The sequence below is a fragment of the Lampris incognitus genome, chromosome 18 (genome assembly GCF_029633865.1).
Source record: "Lampris incognitus isolate fLamInc1 chromosome 18, fLamInc1.hap2, whole genome shotgun sequence".
NCBI classification, from domain to species: Eukaryota; Metazoa; Chordata; class Actinopteri; order Lampriformes; family Lampridae; genus Lampris; species Lampris incognitus.
Window position 1 is genome coordinate 37,323,605 of NC_079228.1, and position 18,655 is coordinate 37,342,259.

At 47.5% G+C, this 18,655-nt stretch overlaps 1 protein-coding gene across 1 annotated transcript in view; it reads right to left on the minus strand.

The window, feature by feature from the left end:
* The window catches only part of LOC130128774 (zinc fingers and homeoboxes protein 1-like), a 40,365-nt gene extending 22,076 nt beyond the window's left edge, over positions 1-18,289 (minus strand). Inside the window, exons 1-4 of the mRNA XM_056298495.1 lie at positions 17,871-18,289; positions 11,484-11,998; positions 2,595-3,254; positions 970-1,096 (exon numbers count right to left, since the gene is read on the minus strand). Of these exons, the coding sequence (XP_056154470.1) occupies positions 970-1,096; positions 2,595-3,254; positions 11,484-11,845 (1,149 nt within the window). The 5' untranslated portion in view covers positions 11,846-11,998; positions 17,871-18,289. The remainder of the gene's footprint in view (positions 1-969; positions 1,097-2,594; positions 3,255-11,483; positions 11,999-17,870) is intronic.
* Positions 18,290-18,655: the final 366 nt, after the last annotated feature.

The window sequence follows — 18,655 nt, forward strand, 5'->3', positions numbered from 1 at the left end:
TAGCAGTGTAGTGTAGGGGTGTATGTCCCCCTTTGCGGGTGCGTTGAAAATTCTATTTGTCTTATTTGCGCAGGTTTAGAGGCCGCAAAAGCCGCACAACCCTTTTCTAAATGCCCAGTGAGTGTTTTGTCAGGGTGATCGTTATTTGGCGAGCTTCAACTGCGTGCTCTCCCTCATGCCTCTTGGCATTCGGCAAACCAATCGTGTAACTTCGGTGACATTGTTGGACACCTGATCCAGCGGACCAATAGCGTCGAACATGATCTCTCACTCAGTCAGTCAGTCAGGGACATTCATTTCTGTAGGGCTGGCCCGCTGGCCGGTTCCACCAAAAAGGATAAAAGTATACCTTTATTAAATAATCAAAGTAAGTATGACTACAATTTTGTATTCTGATCATTTAGAAACTTAAACTGAAGAGTTTCAAGTCTCCGTGTTTGCAATAGGAATACCAACTTACATCATTAGGGAGGAACCACTTCAGATATGTTTCCCCAAAAATCAGCAATCTGAGTTGGAGGGGAAGGCAAGTGCAGTCTCATAACGTCACATTCCAAATGAATCCCTGGGTCTTTCAGGGTGGAAATCATTACAATACGACTGACTGTAAGATTGAAACTAGTAAGTAGGCACAGAAAAGACAACATGACCAAATTTAAAGATCTAAATATTGGACGGTACTAGTTAGATACAACAAAAGTCAAAACTTATCGGGAGTTTATATATTTCTTTTGTTAATAAAGTAAAAAAAATAAAATCCAAGTTATCTTAGTCCTACTTAGCACTCGGCAAATTACAGTAAGCTGTGTTGACATAGCAACAAAGTATTGAGTCTTGAGTCTTTGTTAGGGTGCTGATGTGCGCTCGACTCATGTTAATGGGTTTTCCCACAACACAACGCTCCACGGCAGAGGCAACGTGAAATTCAGCTGAGGAGAAAAGATGGCGGCGGGCGAAAGCGGCACCCACCTCTTCAGGCGTCCAGCTGACTCCGTGTTTCAGCCGCTGGGCAGAAAACCAGACTTTAATCTGCTCCTCGCTGAACTTGGTCTGCGACGAGAGGCCCATGATCTCTGAGACGGAGGGATAGGGGAACCTGCGACACGGTCCAACATTAGAAAAGTGCTTTTAAAGGGACTCTGTGTGTGTGTGTGTGTGTGTGTGTGTGTGTGTGAACCTAGTTGAATCCTGATCACTGGTGTTCTGAGATGTGAGGAACAACAACAAATCCCAGCAAGTGAAGTGAAATTCAAACGGAAAGGCGGCGGCTATGCGGAGCACTTGTTTACACGCTAGTGTTCATATACTTCACTGTATAGTTTACAAAAGACCGAGTGTGAGACGACTATTTCGGACTACTGGATGTCAAACAACATCAAAACCATTATATATATGTATTCAAACTGTGATGGCATCCCCGGTTTAATTCCCATTACTGTTAGGTGGGAATGGCAGGGAGAAACACTGCCGGGGTGCTGGGAAAAACACACCAAAAACACCGAACACGGCTGCAATCTCTCTGGAGGAAGAGAAATCTGTCATTTGATGAGACAGAAAGTGATAGTTCCTCTCCCGCAGGGCTTTACGGTAAGACAACAGTAAAAAGAAAGCAAAACATTACTAAACATTAGAAAATAATAATGATAACAGAATTAAACGGACAATATGCCTCTATCAGCTTATCGGTATTGGCCAATAATCGCTTCAAAATGTGTTATTGGTGGGGCGTCTGGGTAGCATAGCGGTCTATTCCATTGCCTACCAACACGGGGATCGCCGGTTCGAATCCCCGTGCTGCCTCCGGCTTGGTCGGGCGCCCCTACAGACACAATTGTCTGTGTCTGCGGGTGGGAAGTCGGATGTGGTTATGTGTCCTGGTCGGGGCGCCTGTTCAGGGGGGAGGGGGAACTGGGGGGAATAGCGTGATCCTCCCACGCGCTACGTCCCCCAGGGGAAACTCCTCACTGTCAGGTGAAAAGCAGCGGCTGGCGACTCCGCATGTATCGGAGGAGGCATGTGGTAGTCTGCAGCCCTCCCCGGATCAGCAGAGGGGGTGGATGGAGTAGCGATCAGGAAGGCTCAGAAGAGCGGGGTAATTGGCCGGATACAATTGTGGAGAAAATGGGGGGACAAAATCCAAACAAAGAAAAACAAAAGTGCCATCAGTATCGAGTCAGACGCCAAAATAACACCCGTGATGTCATACCGATATGATGACGCATTTACGTGCCAGTGGTAATGACAGGCGTTGATGGAAAGACCAGTGATGCCACAACCTGCAAAGAAATGTCTGCAGTGTGGTCTATGTCTGTTTCAATGTAACTATGCTATTTCGAATGGATAAATGTAATATGTCACTTTCTGTGCATTTCTATAAACCTTTTGTGATGAGTGAAGGCAGCAGGTATCACAATAAAATGAATCGGCGGGGATGACCATGTAAAATCAACTAATATCAGCAAAAATTTCAATTTTGTGCATCCTTGAATGAAAAGACTTTAAATGACCGAGTACATTTGGGGTTGTTTGGTGTTTCTCTACGTAAAACGTGCACATGGCGTTCTACAACACTTCTACAAAGCTCAGCTGTGTACCTGTTGTAGGCGCTGACCAGCAGGACATTGTTATCCATGGCGGTGTTGTAGGTCGGGATGCTGCTGACAGGGATGAGGAGCTGGGTTTGGGTCTGCGAACCACTCTGCTGGTTCTGAAGGGCCGACAGGACCTGGGCCAGCGTCCCCGGGGGGAGCACGGTGGCACCACCCGAGTTGGCAGCCGTCTTGATCTGCAGCACGTTGGGGCTGTTGACCACGATGCTCTGCTGGACGGGCTGCACCTGTATGGATGTCGGTGTGGAAACGGCCATGAGCCGTGGTGGGGGGGCATTGATGGCGGCCATTGGGGCGGGTGAGAGCGTGGGTGGCTCCTTGTCATCGTCCTCGTAGTCCTCATCGCTCTCCACTTTGATGATGTCATCAGTGTCTATGGCAATCATCTTGCTTGCAATGGAGGTGAACTTCTTGGGCTCTGTCCTGCACCTGGCCCTCATGATTGGCGTCTTGCTGAGAGCAATGCCCCGGCAGGAGGTTTCCTCGGCCTCCTCCTCCTCCTCCATTTTGACGAAGCTGCCGTCAAAGGTCAGGTCGTTGACTGTCTGCTGGAAGATGGTCTGGTTGTTGCGCTTGACCATCGTCCGTGTGAAGTTATCCTCGCCCGGGTGGTGGCGTGCGTTGTGCTCCAGCAGGGCATCGTATCTGAACGGGGGAGGAAAGAGAATGGCTCAAGAAAATATCAAAGAAGGTTGAATCACTTCATCTGGAAACATTTACTGACAAGATACGTTTCATCACTCAGTACATTACTTTTAACAACTTTTAAAGTTTACCTGTACTACTTTCTGGATTTGATCGGATCATTGATTGTTACACAGACTTGGTCGCACTGGAGTCGCCGACTCCGTAGTGCTTTCGCTGTATGTAGCGAAAACTGTATGGACTCAGCCCTCTGCTGTGGCCGTAATCAGCGATTTTATACTCCGTCGTTCAGCCTTTTGTTTGATTTCTGGAAATACAGCCATGTTCCCATTTTCAGTCTTCAGGCCTTGGGAAAAATGCCTCCTCTCTCTTCGCCCTCCACTGAATGCATCACTGTGCCATGCTCAGCCAGAAAATCACAGGGCTTGAAAAAAGAATCTCTTTGCTCTACCAAATACAAGAGGATGAAAAAGTTATTGACACTTTGACTGCTGCTTCCCAAGCCGATGTCCCCGAACTGCCTGACGATCAGAACCAGGGTCATGAAATGCGCTGCGAAGCAGCTTTCGGACATAATGAGCCCCACACCGATGACTATGCAGACACTATTCCCTGGTCCGGCCTGAACCCGCGTGAGACCGACACCACAGCGGCTCTGGATATGTGCTATTGGCTAAACCAGGAAGCAAGACCTAAGACCTGTTCTACCCTCGCAGTGTAAAATCCTGAGCTCTGGACAGACACTGTCCAGGGTAACAGAAGAGTCAGACACAACAAGCACAGTTCCACCAATGTCTCAACAGAGGTTTGGCTGGAGAACAGGTTTATTATACTGGATGAGCTGCTTGTCAGTGAGCACAATGGTAATGCCACAGTTAGCCATGGCTTGCTTTCTACTTGACACCTAACCACCAGTCGTCCTGGGCTGAAGGGGACAATGTTCCCCTTATTGAGGCTAGCCCCCCTGATTTTGCATATTTTCACATTCACAGGCCCTCTGGTAGAGGGGGTGGCCTAGCTATTTTTATAGGTTAGGTCTTAAGTGCCATCCTGTTACTTTTGGTAATTTTATCTCATTTGAGGTTTTATGTTTTTTAATCACCGTCCCTCCCCCCTTTACACTGCATCTTAATTTATTGGCCCCCTAATTCAGTTCATTTTACCTCTGAGTTTTCTGACCTTTTATCTCTTGTCATGCCAAAATATGACAGGGTGCTTATTCTTGGCAATTTTAATATTCATGTGTGTTGTCCTTCCCATTCTCTCACCTGACATTTTTTGGTTCTTATGGATTGTTTTAACCTCATTCAATCTATTAAAGGGGCCACACATTCCAAAGACCACATCGTAGACCTTGTACTCTCATATGGTTTGTCTCTCAAATGTCTCAATCTGGTGGATATGCCTGTATCTGACCATAAAGCTGTCATTTTCCAAGTCCCACTACAGCTCGCTACTCCTAGTCACTATCCTAAAACATGTTCTCGCTTTCTCAATGCTGGCTCTGCAGTTAAATTCTGTGATGCTTTTAATTCATCATCCTTTAATCCCTCCTCAATCCAGACACACTATTAAATTCATTCAATGATCAGTGCCTACCCATCCTCGACCCAACTGCACTGTTTAAAGCTGGGAAACAAAAATCAAATAAACCTCCCTTGGCTGAATGATTACACTTGTGCCCTTAGAAGACTCTGCAGAAAAACAGAACGACAATGGAAGGTCAACAAATCCGAATTAGCACATAACACCCTTAAAAAACAAAAGTTAATCTACCAGAAGGCAGTTTAAGGATGCGAGATCAGCACATTTCTCTGAACTAATCAAGAAATAACCACAATCCCCAAATTCTCTTCAGGGTAACTGATTCTGTTATTAATGGTCCCTCCACCTCTCTTTTTGAACCTGATGTTGAGTTGCCTGAAAAATTTCTCACTCATTTCATAAATAAGGTGGAGAATATTAGGTCCAAAATCCAGCCAGGCTTGCATTTGTTCCATTCCCCATGTTAATTCTGCCTCTTTCAACCATTTACAATTTCAGTGTTAGAGAGTACAGTCTCCAATATGAACTCCTCCTCCTGCATCCTAGACATCATTCCCACTAAGCTGCTCAAGGAGGTATTTTCTATTATCAGCCCCATTATTCTGCAAATTATTAATAATTCTCTGGCCTTTGGTTCTTTTCCAGACAGTTTTAAGCATGCCATCATTCACCCATTGCTGAAGAAACCTAATTTAGATCCCCTGTCCCTAAGTAACTACAGGCCAATCTCCAAATTGTTCTTTCAATCTAAGGTTCTGGAGAGAGTAATTTCTTCTCAGCTGATTTCTTTTATGAACACTGATATTGTTATTAATAGTTTCCAGTCTGGTTTTAGAGCACTTCATAGTACTGACACAGCTCCAGTTAAGGTTACTAATGACCTACTGCTGACTGCAGAAAGAGGTGAGTGCTCGATTTTAGTTCTTTTAGACTTAAGTGCTTCCTTTGACACGGTCGATCACAACATCCTCTTACATCGCTTAGAGACTAGGGTTGGCATCAAGGGCTCGGCTCTTAGCTCACCTCACCCACAGAACTTTTTCTGTTGTTCTGGGTAACTCTACCTCCTCTGTGGCTCAGTTGAGTTGTGGTGTCCCTTAAGGCTGAGTTCTTGGCTCCTTTCTCTTTTCTATGTACATGCTGCCCCTTGGTCAGGTCATTCAAAATCACGATGTGCTCTACCATTTTTATGCTGACGACACTCAGTTGTACGTGCCACTAAAACCCACAGATCCTAGTGCTCTAGCAAATCTCACAAATTGCCTCTCTGACATTAAATCCTGGATGTCTGAAATCTTTTTCAAATTTAATGATACGTCTGAGGTCATTTTGTTCGGTCCCGAAATTCCATCAGCCCTTTTGCTACCAATCTTGGTGGTTTGTCAGGTACTCTTAAGCAGGCTGCTAGGAATCTTGGGATAATATTCGATGCTAACCCCAGTTTTGATAATCAAATCAAACATGTTGTTCATTGTTCAGTCCTGCTTTTTCCAGCTCAAGCCAATCTCCAAAATTAGGTCATTTTTATCAATTGCTGATCTGCAAAAAGTTGTACATACTTTTATCCATTCTCAGCTTGACTATTGTAATGCACTTTATTCTGGTATCAGCAAGGGCTCCCTCCACCGTCTGCAGCTGGTACAAAATGCTGCTGCTTGGCTCATTACCGGGTCAAGGAGGCATGATCATATTACTCCTGTGCTTGCCTCCCTACACTGGTTCCCTGTTATATTTCGAATTGATTTTAAATTTTTACTGCTCACTTTTAAGGCTTTAAATGGTCTTGCTCCTTCATACATTTGTGATTTATTGACTTAGTATATCCCCCCTCGACCACTAAGATTCACGTGACCTCGATTGCTCGGTCGTGCCGATTTGCCCCTATACAACGTCGGGAAAATCAGACTCTACCTGTCTGAGCATGCAGCACAATTCCTGGTACAGGCTCTTGTAATATCGCGCATTGACTACTGCAACTCCTTACTGGCAGGTCTCCCTGGATGCCCTTTCAAACCTCTGCAAATGATTCAGAATGCGGCAGCACATCTGGTCTTCATCCAACCCAAAACAGCATGTCACTTCGCTGTTCATATCCCTCCACTGGCTCCCAGTTGCTGCCCGCATCAAATTCAAAACCTTAATGCTCGCTTATAAAACAGCAACTAAAACGGCTCCCGCCTACCTGAACTCCCTCATTCAAGTCTACACTCAGTCTCACTCACTACACTCTGCCAATGAAAGGCACCTGGCACTTTCGCCACAACGGGGCCCTAAGTCACTAGCCAGACTCTTCTCTTCTGTACTTCCCCGGTGGTGGAATGAGTTACCAAACTCCATTCGATCCACTGAGTCCCTCTCCATCTTTAAGAAGAAGCTAAACACCCAGCTCTTTCACGAACACCTCCACACCTGATGGTATTAATAAAAAAATAATAAAAATAAACATTTTAAAAAAAATAGCTTCTATGCACCCTATTCTTTGCCTTTGTGCACTGCATGTTGACACCTATGTCCTATTGGACTTGAACCTAGTTTTTTGGCACTTATGTTGTCGCCTCCTGAATAGATTCTTGCTTGTGTTGCATTAACTCTCAGATGTACGTCGCTTTGGATAAAAGCGTCTGCTAAATGAAATTGTAACACTGTAACACTGCAACTCCCTACATCAAAAGGCATCGTCTCATGTGGATATGAGAGAATTTTCTCTCTTCAGAGTTCCTCATTGCTAGCTGTCAAAACATCTTGGGAGCAGGATATAAGCGAAGAAATTAACACTGACCTATGGGATGATATTCTTCTCTGGGTCCACTCTTCATCTAAATTTAGCACAAAAAGTAAGGAAATGTGTGTTTGGTAGGTTATTTCTTTGTTGTAACAATGCTTCTTGGCAATAAATCTTATATCAGGCAGCTGATTGTCAGCACCTGGGGTACCAGACACTCAAAATAAAGAGTCAATAGCAACAGCAAAATAAGCTGTTTGGCATTGGCAGAGAAGATTTGGCAAATTTTTCATGGGCGTAACCCACATACTCAGCTCTGCTGCTCATCCCACAAATGCATGTTCCTTACACATGTGGCCCCATTTAAAAGGGAGATAAACAGGCTTTCCAACGCTATAAGATTTATTGCCAAGAAGCATTGTTACAACAAAGAAATAATCTACCAAACACACATTTCCTTACTTTTTGTGCTAAGTATATATGTGCCAAACATGGTGTAATCCAATGTAAAATTATACACCGCACTCACTGGACAAAGCTCAAGACTTTCTCAAATTTACCCTGATAGTAACCCTGTCTTTCACAGGTGTCACCAAGCTCCTGCTTCACTGATTCATAGGTTTTGGTCTTGCCCATCTCTTCATAACTATTGGTCCAATATTTCTGAAACGTTATTGGGGTACCTCAGGTGCACTTTGATCCAATTGCATTAAGTAATACAATTGCATTGGGGTAATACCAGATTACAGTGGTCCTGCCAAAAATTAAAGCAGACCTTGTGGCCTTCTTGACCCAATTGGTTAAAAGACTGACATTACTTAATTGGAAGTCATACTCTCCTCCATCCCATGAGGCTTGGATCGGAGACGTTCTTCATTTTAGTAAATTAGAAAAGAGCAAATACACACTACACGGGTCTACGGCTAAATTTTTCAAAATATGGCAACCCCTCTTTGACCATATAGAGACATTGCAGTTCCAGAGTGTACCTCAGTGAAGCTGGCTGTTGATTATTTTCCTTGTAATTTTGCTCCTTTGATTACTCAAGACTAACGTGTAGCTCTGACAGTACATATGCTTCAATTTACCACGAAGACTTGTTTTGTTCTGTTTTTGTTAAGCTTTGCGGGGGGGGGGGGTATATTTTTTTCTTTTACTACACAATTTTTTTTTTACATATGTATGTTTCTAACTACTGTTTTGCCATATACATAATGTTTATATGCCATTACTTTTTTGTGTATGTTTGAAAAAATGTTGAAACAATTGTAGAAACTATTGTTTACCATGTTAACGAACACTAATAAAAATAGTTTTGAAAAGAAAAAAAAAGAAGATGATATTTTTCGGGCCAGTCAGCTAGCCTGACAATTACTGCTCAGATTTATTCAGGAAAGCATTAAAGAAATTAAGTCACATACAAGCAGCATTTACCCTATCCAAGCCATTCCATCCGCTAACTGCATCACTCACCAACTAATCCCCCATCAGAGAACTGTGAGGATGAATATTTTAGCTTTCAGTGTACTGAAAACACATATGTGCAACAAAAGTTCATGTCACTTGACCATAGAATTACAGGTTTTCAAAAGAACAATCAGTAATTCTCTGATTATTCATCATTTTGTCTGTGAAATGTGAATTTGTCTCATAATAAAGCCATGCTGGAGATTTGCAGCACTGTTTGGTATTTTGGTGGCTGTCATAACACGGTGACTACATGACATGTTTCAAATTCTGAGTTCATTTTCCCTAAATAGTGATTTAAACCAACACAACTGACCGTTCCAATGAGGTGAAAGGTGACTCATCTCAGGACTACTCATATCTTTATACCACATTTGTATTAAGAACATAACTACCACAGTGAAACTGACTATAGCTTGGTGTTATGGAGGGCTGTGGAAAGTTTCCCGGTAGCGTTGTTATGACGACAAAATGAACCAAAGTAAGCAGACAGGCAAATTTTTTGACATACGTCGATAGTATACACCTCACCACCCCCACCATCTAATGGAAAATCTTTTGGGGAGTTTAACTGCAAGTGTGCAGGCATGCACATCAGTGTCAATGCATCACATGTACTCACAAACATACGTATGTTTCAGCATAAACCTAACTCCCAGTAAAACCAGCACTCTACTTCATCCTTCAGCACCTGGACTCTGTAGGAACCTACCCCAGGATCCTGTTTGTGGATTTAAGCTCTGCCTTCAACATCATCATCCCAGATCTGCTGCAGGACAAGCTCTCTCAGCTGCACATGCCTGTCTCCACCTGCAGGTGGCTCACCGATTTCCTTTCTGACAGGAAGCAGCATGTGAAACTGAGCAATCACGTCTTTGACTCCCGGACTATCAGCACAGCACCGGTTCCCCTCAAGGCTGTGTCCTTTCCCCTTTACTCTTCTTCCTGTATACGAACAGCTGCACCTCCAGTCACCAGTCAGTCAAGCTCCTGAAGTCTGCTGATAACCCCACCCTTATTGGGCTCATCTCTGGTAGGTATGAGTCCGCCTACAGGTGGCAGATTGACCATCTGGTGTCCTTGTGCGGCCAAAACAACTTGGGAGCTCAACGCTCTAAAGACAGCTGAGATGGTTGTGGACTTTCATAAAGTACCCAGCCCCACCCACTCCCATCACCCTGTGTGGCTCCCCAGTCGACACTGTGGAATCCTACCAGTTCCTGGGCACCATCATCGCCCAGGAACTCCAGTGGGAGCCGAACATCAGCTCCCTAACCGAGAGGGCACAGCAGGGGATGTACTTGCTGTGGCAGCTGAAAAAGTTCAACCTGCCAAAGCCAATGATCGTGCACTTTTGCACTGCCATCACTGAGTCCATCCTCACCTCCTCCATCACTATCTGGTACACCCTGCTGCCACTGTCAAGGTCTGCAGCTTACATTTCGCTCTGCTGAATAGGTGATTGGCTGCAACCTGCCATCCCTCAATGACCTGTATGCCTCCAGGACACTGAGCTGAGCAAGAAAGCTCATGGCCAACCCTTCCCACCTAGGCCATGGTCTTTTCAAAACACTCCCCTCTGCCAAGAGGCTAAGGTCTATAACATCCAGAACCTCGCGCCACAAAAACAGCTTCTTCCCTACAGCCGCAAGCCTTTCTAACAAGCCCCCAGACACCCACAGATCCTGACACTGCCGCCCACCCACCCTCCACCCCCCTTTTATCTGCCCTACTGTGCTCTCTGCATATGGACACCTTGCATAAAACCCGCACTACCCTTTACATAACTCTTATTCTGTAAATAACTTCTTAAAATTATCGTCTAACTTTTTGTAAGTACAGCTCCTGCACCCAGTGCCAGGCATCAGGGGCTGCCATGTGGTCTCATGTTCAATTCTGAACTACCGCTAGGCAATATATCGATACAATATCGATATAGCGATACGAGACTAGATATCGTCTGGGATTTTGGATACCGTAATGATATGGCACAAGTGAAGTCTTTTCCTCATTAAGGCTACATTAAAAGACTACATTACAGTAAAGTCATGTAACTTTCTGAACTTAGCAGACTTCTAGCCGTTCTATTATTTATTTGCCTTTGCCCTCTTAGTTATTATATAGGCATTACTGGTGATAATCTATCAAAAATCTGACCGTGGAAATGTTTTGTGAAAGCACCAATGGTCTTGTCCGTCATATCGTCACAATATCGATATCGAGGTATTTGGTCCAAAAATATTGTGATATTTGATTTTGTTCACATCGCCCAGCCCTACTCTGAACCGGCGTCGATTGCGCCTTATTGCACCTTCCTTTTAATTCAATTTCCTCTTATATATATTATTTTGAACTTTTATCTTTACTATTTACCTTTAATGTCTCCCCTCTTGCACCAATATACAAAGGCAAATTCCTTGTACGTTCCTGTACTTGGCAATAAATATGATTTAAATTCTGAATTTTTGGCCCACACGGACACCCTTAGTTCATACCTCTTGGTGTGGAAGTCACACTCCATGCAGACGTAGGAGGAGTTGAGAACTATGTCTGGATGCTCCGTGTCCACGTGCACGGTGAACAAGTTGAGCTCAGACGTCTGGAAGCTGCAGTATTTACACTCGTAGCCGCCTTCCGCCGAGTTTGAGTCCATGTAGTGATTGGAAACCTGCTTGCCATCCGCCTCCTCGTCCCTCTCCTCGAAGAAGCTGGAAATTTCCAACGCGGAGCCTACGCCCGCTCCGTTGCCGGAAACCTCCTCGGCGTTGTCCGCCATGTCCTCCATCTCCTGGTCGGAGTCGACGGTCTCCTGGGGAGGCACCATGCAAGGCGTGGTGGACTTCCTCCTACTTGCCATCGTGTGTGGGTATGTGTGTGTGTGTGTGTATCTCTGGGTAGGGTTGTTCTTAGTCGGCGTTTGCTTGGCGGATAATGATGTTTAAATCTCGCTGTGGCTCCATACAGCAGGAGAGGCTCGTGTGTTAATAGAGCTGCGTTTAATCGTCAGTCCCTGCAGAGAAGAAGAAACAAGAGAAGAGCAGAACATATTTATCGAATTTGGTTTATACTGAAGTTCTACTCAGGTTTTCTTAGCAGTCCGACATGCATCCTGCAAGTGCAATAATTAACATAGAGTCCCACAATATTACCTAGTCGTTGATCATCAGTTTTTACTTTCTTTTTTTTTGCAGTTTGTAGAAAAACATCAATCATTCCTAACTCCTTACTAACAAGCTAGATATTAAGATATCTTGTTTCTTAGATTTCTTAGGGATGTGGATATTTTTCATAAATGCCCGTGTACGGTTTAAATAAAAATGATAATTTATCACGGTATCGCGGTTGGTAGGAGCAGCACCAGTATGAGTAATGGTAGTTTTAGTTCCTTACTGACACAGACACTTGATATTTTGGCGTGTCTGTCTTCGCAATTTTTCCATACAAAAAAAAAAAAAAAATCCTCTTTAGGGCGTCCGGGTGGCGCAGCGTCTATTCCGTTGCCTACCGACACGGGGATCGCCGGTTCGAATCCCCGTGTTACCTCCGGCTTGGTCGGGGCCTCCCTACAGACACAATTGGCCGTGTCTGCGAGTAGGAAGCGGGATGTGTGTCCTGGTCGCTGCACTAGCGCCTCCTCTGGTCGGTCGGGCGACCTGTTCGGGGAGGAGGGGGAACTGGGGGGGGGATAGCGTGATCCTCCCACGTGCTCCATCCCCCTGGAGAAAAGAAGCGGCTGGTGACTCCGCATGTATGGGAGGAGGCATGTGGCAGTCCCGGATCGGAGCAGGGGGTGGGGCAGCGAACGGGACAGCTTGGAAAACAGGGTAATTTGCCAAGTATAACTGGGGAGAAAAAAAAGGGGGGGGGACCCTCTCTAATTTTACATGTATGTCCATTATCGGATGGAAAAATTCTGATTGGCACTGGTAAAGAAAAGATTTCAAAGAAAAAAAATTACGAAACAGCAAAGGCCTGGACCTTCTTTTAGGCCTCGGTGAGTCCGTCCTGGATTTACGTTGCGTTACTAAGCAGAACTAGAAAAACAAAAAAGTCCCATTGATGAGTTTACAGTAAGTCAATTTGTTGCCCGGTAACAACTAACACATCAATTATTCTGTCTAGGAACACAGATGTGGGGCAACGCCGACCTCAATCACTTTCATAGGTACGATAGTTCTGGGGTTCAGACGGCCAAGCCTTAATTACTTCAAAACCCTCTTTCTCTGATTTAACCCGCTTATAACTATATATCTAGTAAGAAGTACTATGGTGCACATGTATGGGTCAGGTCTTCACAGGTATTGTGTCCTGAAGCTAGTCAGGTCACAGCCCACTAGACGTCCCACTGTCTGTGTACCACGTGTACATGTATGTACTGTGGTACTATGTTAGTACTGTTAGAGGTACTGTTGTCTGTGTACCATGTGTATCAGTATATACTGTGGTACTATGTTAGTACTGTTAGAGGTACTGTTGTCTGTGTACCATGTGTATCAGTATGTACTGTGGTACTATGTTCGTACTGTTAGAGGTACTGTTGTCTGTGTACCATGTGTATCAGTATGTACTGTGGTACTATGTTAGTACTGTTAAGAGGTACTGTTGTCTGTGTACCATGTGTATCAGTATGTACTGTGGTACTATGTTAGTACTGTTAGAGGTACTGTTGTCTGTGTACCATGTGTACAAGTATGTACTGTGGTACTATGTTTGTACTGTTAGAGGTACTGTTGTCTGTGTACCATGTGTATCAGTATGTACTGTGGTACTATGTTAGTACTGTTAGAGGTACTGTTGTCTGTGTACCATGTGTACACGCATGTACTGTGGTACTATGTTAGTACTGTTAGAGGTACTGTTGTCTGTGTACCATGTGTATCAGTATGTACTGTGGTACTATGTTAGTACTGTTAGAGGTACTGTTGTCTGTGTACCAGTATTAAAACTCTGGCAACTTAATAGAATATCTACAATAAGAAACTGTCATGTTTATATTACCAAGTCATTTACAAAACTCAGCTATTGTTATATAATCACTGATGGGAAAAGGGGGGCATGCAGTGGTGCAAGACAATATTAGGTTAATAGTAGATGGATTTTGGTATATAATTATACAACATGCTCATGAAACTGAACCCTGTGCTTTGTCTGAAGTTTAAGACTGATAAAAGTTGGCTATTTGAAACTTAATGATGCGACGACTCGGCTATGGCAGCGCTTCAGCTTTATGGCACCAAGGAGCCGCTTGGTAATGTCCCTGCCAATCCTATCAAAAGTCATACGCCAGCAATGTTATCACAAAACACCCCACAAAGACCATTTCGGGGGGTCTTGTCGGATGAAAACCGAATCCATTTTGTATCTAATCTGTGGCTGCAGTAACTTGACGGCATTCCCTTCCTACTGTAGTACACTGGCGATGCACGCGTCCATCTGAAGGGAAGCTGGCATGGAGGTCAGACTCAAATCTGTCATCTGTCCCCATCATCAAATGAACTGGTGTTTTGATTTATTTTTTTTTACCTTGATATGCTTTATTGATTCCCGTAGGGAAATTCCTCTCTGCATTCAACCCATCCTAGCTGTGTAGCTAGGAGCAGCGGGCAGCCGCCGTGCAGCGCCCGGGGACCGGCTCCAGTTTGTCTTGCCACGCCTCGGTCAGGGGCACAGACAGGAGTATTAACCCTAACATGCATGTCGTTTTTGATGGTGGGGGAAACCGGAGCACCCAACAAAACCCACATGGGGAGAAGATGCAAACTCCACACAGAGGACGACCTGGGATGACCCCCAAGGTTGGACAACCCCGGGATTCGAACCCAGGACCTTCTTGCTGTGGGGCGACAGTGCTAACCACTGTGCCACCGATGGCCCGGTGGCACAGTGGTTAGCACTGTCGCCCCACTGGACCTTCTTGCTGTGAGGCGACAGTGCTAACCACTGTGCCACCGATGGCCCGGTGGCACAGTGGTTAGCACTGTCGCCTCACTGGACCTTCTTGCTGTGAGGCGACAGTGCTAACCACTGTGCCGTCTCACTGGACCTTCTTGCTGTGAGGCGACAGTGCTAACCACTGTGCCGTCTCACTGGACCTTCTTGCTGTGAGGTGACAGTGCTAACCACTGTGCCGTCTCACTGGACCTTCTTGCTGTGAGGTGACAGTGCTAACCACTGTGCCGTCTCACTGGACCTTCTTGCTGTGAGGTGACAGTGCTAACCACTGTGCCGTCTCACTGGACCTTCCTGCTGTGAGGTGACAGTGCTAACCACTGTGCCGTCTCACTGGACCTTCTTGCTGTGAGGTGACAGTGCTAACCACTGTGCCGTCTCACTGGACCTTCTTGCTGTGAGGCGACAGTGCTAACCACTGTGCCGTCTCACTGGACCTTCTTGCTGTGAGGTGACAGTGCTAACCACTGTGCCGTCTCACTGGACCTTCTTGCTGTGAGGTGACAGTGCTAACCACTGTGCCGTCTCACTGGACCTTCTTGCTGTGAGACGACAGTGCTAACCACTGTGCCACAGATGGCCCGGTGGCACAGTGGTTAGCACTGTCGTCTCACTGGACCTTCTTGCTGTGAGACGACAGTGCTAACCACTGTGCCACAGATGGCCCGGTGGCACAGTGGTTAGCACTGTCGCCTCACTGGACCTTCTTGCTGTGAGGCGACAGTGCTAACCACTGTGCCACAGATGGCCCAGTGGCACAGTGGTTAGCACTGTCGCCTCACTGGACCTTCTTGCTGTGAGACGACATGCTAACCACTGTGCCACCGATGGCCCGGTGGCACAGTGGTTAGCACTGTCGTCTCACTGGACCTTCTTGCTGTGAGGCGACAGTACTAACCACTGTGCCACCGATGGCCCGGTGGCACAGTGGTTAGCACTGTCGTCTCACTGGACCTTCTTGCTGTGAGGCGACAGTGCTAACCACTGTGCCACCGATGGCCCGGTGGCACAGTGGTTAGCACTGTCGCCTCACTGGACCTTCTTGCTGTGAGACGACATGCTAACCACTGTGCCACCGATGGCCCGGTGGCACAGTGGTTAGCACTGTCGTCTCACTGGACCTTCTTGCTGTGAGGCGACAGTACTAACCACTGTGCCACCGATGGCCCGGTGGCACAGTGGTTAGCACTGTCGTCTCACTGGACCTTCTTGCTGTGAGGCGACAGTGCTAACCACTGTGCCGTCTCACTGGACCTTCTTGCTGTGAGGCGAAAGTGCTAACCACTGTGCCGTCTCACTGGACCTTCTTGCTGTGAGACGACAGTGCTAACCACTGTGCCACCGATGGCCCGGTGGCACAGTGGTTAGCCTTGCGGAGCCTACTGGAGAATGACTGAGACTCGAGGCAGATTGCGCTATGGAGAATTAGCTAATAGCGAGTTCAAGTAACAGAGAGAGCCAGCGGGTCAGACACCCTGTTTAACTGCTTTTACACGGGACACCTCAACCTCGGGTTGGCTGGTGCTGGTGCAAGGGAATAAATCTGGGCTCTGTTGAGCTATCAAACAGCAACACTGTCTCTTCGCCATCCTTCCTCCGTCCACCTAGCTAGCTAACCTACACTGTAACCTTTTTTGTATTTTCTCTCCAATTGTATCCGGCCAATTACTCCACTCTTCCGAACCGGCCCCGTCGTTGCCCCGCCCCCCCCGGCCGATCCGGGGAGGGCTGCAACTACTACATGTCTCCTCCCACACATGTGGAGTCGCCAGCCGCTTCTTTTCACCTGACAGTGAGAAGTTTCGCCAGGGGGATGCAGCGTGTGGGAGGATCACGCTATTCCCCTCAGTTCCCCCTCGAACAGGCGCCCCAACCGACCAGAGGAGGCGCTAGTACAGCGACCAGGACACATACCCACCCGCAGACGCGGCAAATTGTGTCTGTAGGGATGCCTGTCCAAGCCGGAGGTAAGGCAGGGATTCGAACCGGCGATCCCCGTGTTGGCAGGCAATGGAATAGACCGCTACGCCACCCGGACGCCGGAGTCACACTGGGCGCAACCCAATTTAGGGAATTCGGGAGGCAGCCGGGAATTCGCCGCAGCCGGGAACCGAACACGGATGTCCCGCACCACGGGCGACCACGCTAACCAGTCAACTAACGGGTCGGACACCCGTTAGCCAAGGGCTAGCGAGTCTAGTCTACCCCCCCTCCCCTCCCCTCCTTCGGGAAGCGCGTCCCCGCGCTTCAGCATCACAACTCCCTCACGCCTCTGGGCGCAGGCGCATCAGACGCAGGTGTAGACACAGGTGTATCAACAGGCCCTGGGCCGACCTCCACCGCCACCTCCACCTCCACCGAGCACATCGCATCCAACTTCCACCAAGTGTGGGCAACGACTCCAGCCAGATAACCGCTCCCCAAGCACGTACGTGGAGACGTTTCGGGCACGCCGGCTTGACAGCTTACTTCCGGCACCGCGCACAGGTGAGACAGGTGCTGCCGCCGACGAGGCGAACTCAAGAGTGACTCGAAAGTCCCGCACGTGGCGAGGGCAAGGAGAAAAAAATCAAATATGGCAACAATTGCACGTCCCGACAACGACGCATCGTCGCTCGGGGGGGGGGGGGCTGACACGCCGGAGAGTCCCGCGCCAGCGCGAACAGCCCCGTCGCAAGTTACGAGGCGGCTGTCAACCCGGCGCTTCTTTAGGCGTTTACTCCCCCCCCCCCCGCCCCGGACAGGGACAGCGGAGGCAGACAGGAAACGACGGGGGGGGGGGAGCGCAGGGGGGGGGGGGAAGACGCTCTGCAAACTGTTCCGAGCGGAATCGGAACCCAGGTCCCACCGACCGGGCCCTAGCCCGGCTACATGCTAAGCGCGACTCCCCCCCCCCTCCCTCCCTCCCCCCTCCCCCCGGGGTAGTTCCGTACCTTCTGAAGCGGCCGCGGTGCAGACGCATGTTGAAATAAAGCTGCAGGCCGGGCGGCTGCCGGGGCTCCCTTTTCCTTTTTTTCTTTTTTCTTTTTTGTGCAGCGCCTCTTTGCGGTCCGTCGATGCGCAAGTCTTCCGCTTTCACCCTCCCCAAACACGCCGAGACTGGCGCAACGTTTCCATCCGCTTCGCGGGCGCGAGGCCGAACCGGCGTGGACGAGCTCACTGCCGCCCGGTCCCCCGTGTCTGGGCCCGGCCGGGATCACGCCGCATGGTCCGCTCTCCGCCTCCGTCGCCGCTCAAACTACCGTCGGGGCGAACGGCGCAGATGGTTCCTCGGGTCCGACCGTCATTTTCTACAGCATCACTAAGAGAGTGAAACAGGGACAACATCCGGTCAGCGGTTTTTCAAAGTTAAAGGCGAACCAGCGGATGGGGGGGGATGGGGGGGGCAAAGCGAAACGGTACGCAAAGTCAGTATTTGGCACTCGGTGTTTTGTGGTTTTATTCTTCTTTTTTATATATTTGATTAAAAATAATCGTTAAGTTTAACATATTTCCAGCACCTCAGGTAACATGCTCAGCTAGATGCCCCCCTTTGCACTTTCTGGTAACGGTCTTCTTCTTTTATTCTAGAGCCGGATGTCCGGATGGAACCTGGACATCACGGGGATGCGAGACGAGACCGCGCTGAGGGCCCGTGTGCTTCCGGTAATCTGGTGATACCGTTTAAATGTTGTTAATTTCCCGGTTTTAAAGGCTGAACTACAGTAAAGGGAGACCC